At 38.5% G+C, this 2,291-nt stretch overlaps 1 protein-coding gene across 3 annotated transcripts in view; it reads right to left on the bottom strand.

Annotated features, from left to right (window-relative positions):
• Positions 1-225: 225 nt before the first annotated feature.
• The window catches only part of LOC106474222, a 10,847-nt gene continuing 8,781 nt past the window's right edge, over positions 226-2,291 (bottom strand). For all 3 annotated transcript variants that reach the window (XM_022402572.1, XM_022402571.1, XM_013934913.2), the window contains exon 3: positions 226-531. In XM_022402572.1, the coding sequence (XP_022258280.1) occupies positions 241-531 (291 nt within the window). In that variant the 3' untranslated portion in view covers positions 226-240. The remainder of the gene's footprint in view (positions 532-2,291) is intronic.

Here is a 2,291-nt window from a genome sequence, read left to right as displayed (position 1 = left end):
TGCCAAGGCCATACTCCGAACTGAAACAGGTCGTTTTCTTCCTCTTACCTGCAAAGGCCATTCTCCGAACTGAAACAGGTCGTTTTCTTCCTCTTACCTGCCAAGGCCATACTCCAAACTGAAACAGGTCGTTTTCTTCCTCTTACCTGCCAAGGCCATACTCCGAACTGAAACAGGTCGTTTTCTTCCTCTTACCTGCCAAGGCCATACTCGGAACTGAAACGGGTCGTTTTCTTCCTCTTACCTGCCAAGGCCATACTCCGAACTGAAACAGGTCGTTTTCTTCCTCTTACCTGCCAAGGCCATACTCCAAACTGAAACAGGTAATTTTCTTTCTCTTACCTGCCAAGGCCATTCTCCAAACTGAGACAGTCCATCTTTTTCAGTGTTCAATATACGCTTATTGAGGCCATTGATGTTTCTGAAACCACAGTGTGGCTCGAAAGGCGTTTCGGGGGTTGTTTCTGGCAAGGTGCAACAAACATGAAAAGGTCCACATCCATTTGGCCCCTCTGGCCCCAAGGTGGCACTCTGAAATAATGTTCACTTATATGAACTTCCATTAGATACAGTTAAACTATGTATTCAGGTATTCTCGTAAGTTGGTAAGGTTGCAATAAAGAGAGGCTCTATATATATATATTTTATTTTGTATTTATTTCACAAGCTTTCGGTCACAAGGTTACTTTAAAGGTAACGTAAACGTTGATATTTGTCAGTAATCACAAAGCTACACAATGGACTATCTGTGCTTTGCCCACCACGGGTATTGAAACCCTGTTTCTATCGGTATAAGTCCGCAGACATATCGCTGTGCCACTGAGGATCTAAAGTACACGTTGACGGTCTAAAATCGTGAAACTGTCAACTTGAACAGCACCTTATAAAATACGCGGGCTAAACAGCCACCACAAGGCTCGGGCATAACCGTTCCCAATTTCAAGTTACTGATCATATGGAGGGCAACCAGCCAAAACCACCCGCCGCGTTACTCAGCTGTTTTGCATCGAATTGTTGAACTGACTGTCACTTTTATAATTCCCCCACAGCATCGCAGTTTGAACCTTGGGCCTTTCATTCCGTAACTCAACACGCTAAGTACTGGTCACGCTTGAACGACGTAATTGCAATCGAAAACTTGTGAATTAAATTAAAGACAACATGGATGAAAGAAAGCTCCATCTGACGTTTTATAATACAATATACTATTTTTTTTTGTTATTACTCTCCTTATTTTGCTTAGAACCTTATTAACGTAAAAATGTATTCGAAATCCCTATGTTTGTATGTCATTAATGTTAGTTATACTTTCTACGATACCTTTGAAGATAACTTTGATTAACGTCATACCTGGTATTAAGGTTAATAATTAAGATTATAGGATACGTTAGGCTACAAGGTCAAGAGTAGAGGTTTAAACAAGCGAATGATATTTCTTGCGAACTTAAAAGTTCTTTAGTTTGTGAAAAGTTGCAGATGTGTTTCCTTCACTTGGATGGATTTTATTATTTTAAATAATAACTGTTTAAATCTTTTGTTTTGAAACCACGATTGCATACATTAAATCAAATTTTTCCTGTTTTGAAATTATCAAAAAAAGCATAACAAAATTTTTGGGGTGAAGTAAACATTACTGTGAATGTTAACTCGTTTTAAGATGAAAGATGATAAACCCTCGGTAAGTGTGAGGGCTTATAACGCAAAAAATCGGGTTTCGATAGCCGTTGTGGGCAAAAGCACAGATAGCCCATTGTATAGTGTAGCTCTGTGCTTATCATAAAAGAAAACAGGCGATAAGGAATATTAAAAAGTACGCTATTTCTATTATATGCCTCTTTTTTTTTTTTCTGGTACAGAAGAGATCAAACATTTTTCTCACACTACCACTGCGTTTCTAAGGTGTCTAATGTGAGGAACCGTGCACCTAAAGAAACAGAAATATAAACAAAAAATACCTTTAGTCATCAACTTATTAATAAGATAATTCATTTTTCTTCCTAAACACTTCTCTTTACACTCTGCACATTGTATTTGTATTACTGATCTAAACCTACGACAGGTCAGGATTTCATTGTCTAATAGTTTCAATTGTATCCAACGGTTGTATTCAGGTGTTAACTTTCAAGTATCAAAGATAAAACAGAAACATATCACACCACAACTGGACTGTACTAGCGTTATTACTACATCACACCACAGCTGGACTGTACCAGCGTTATTACCACATCATACCACAGCTGGACTGTACCATCGTTATTACCACATCATACCACAACTGGACTGTACCATCG

Source organism: Limulus polyphemus, unplaced genomic scaffold (assembly GCF_000517525.1).
Source record: "Limulus polyphemus unplaced genomic scaffold, Limulus_polyphemus-2.1.2 Scaffold6962, whole genome shotgun sequence".
NCBI classification, from domain to species: domain Eukaryota; kingdom Metazoa; phylum Arthropoda; class Merostomata; order Xiphosura; family Limulidae; genus Limulus; species Limulus polyphemus.
Note: the sequence above shows the minus strand (reverse complement) of the source record. Positions and strands in the feature narration are given on the sequence as shown.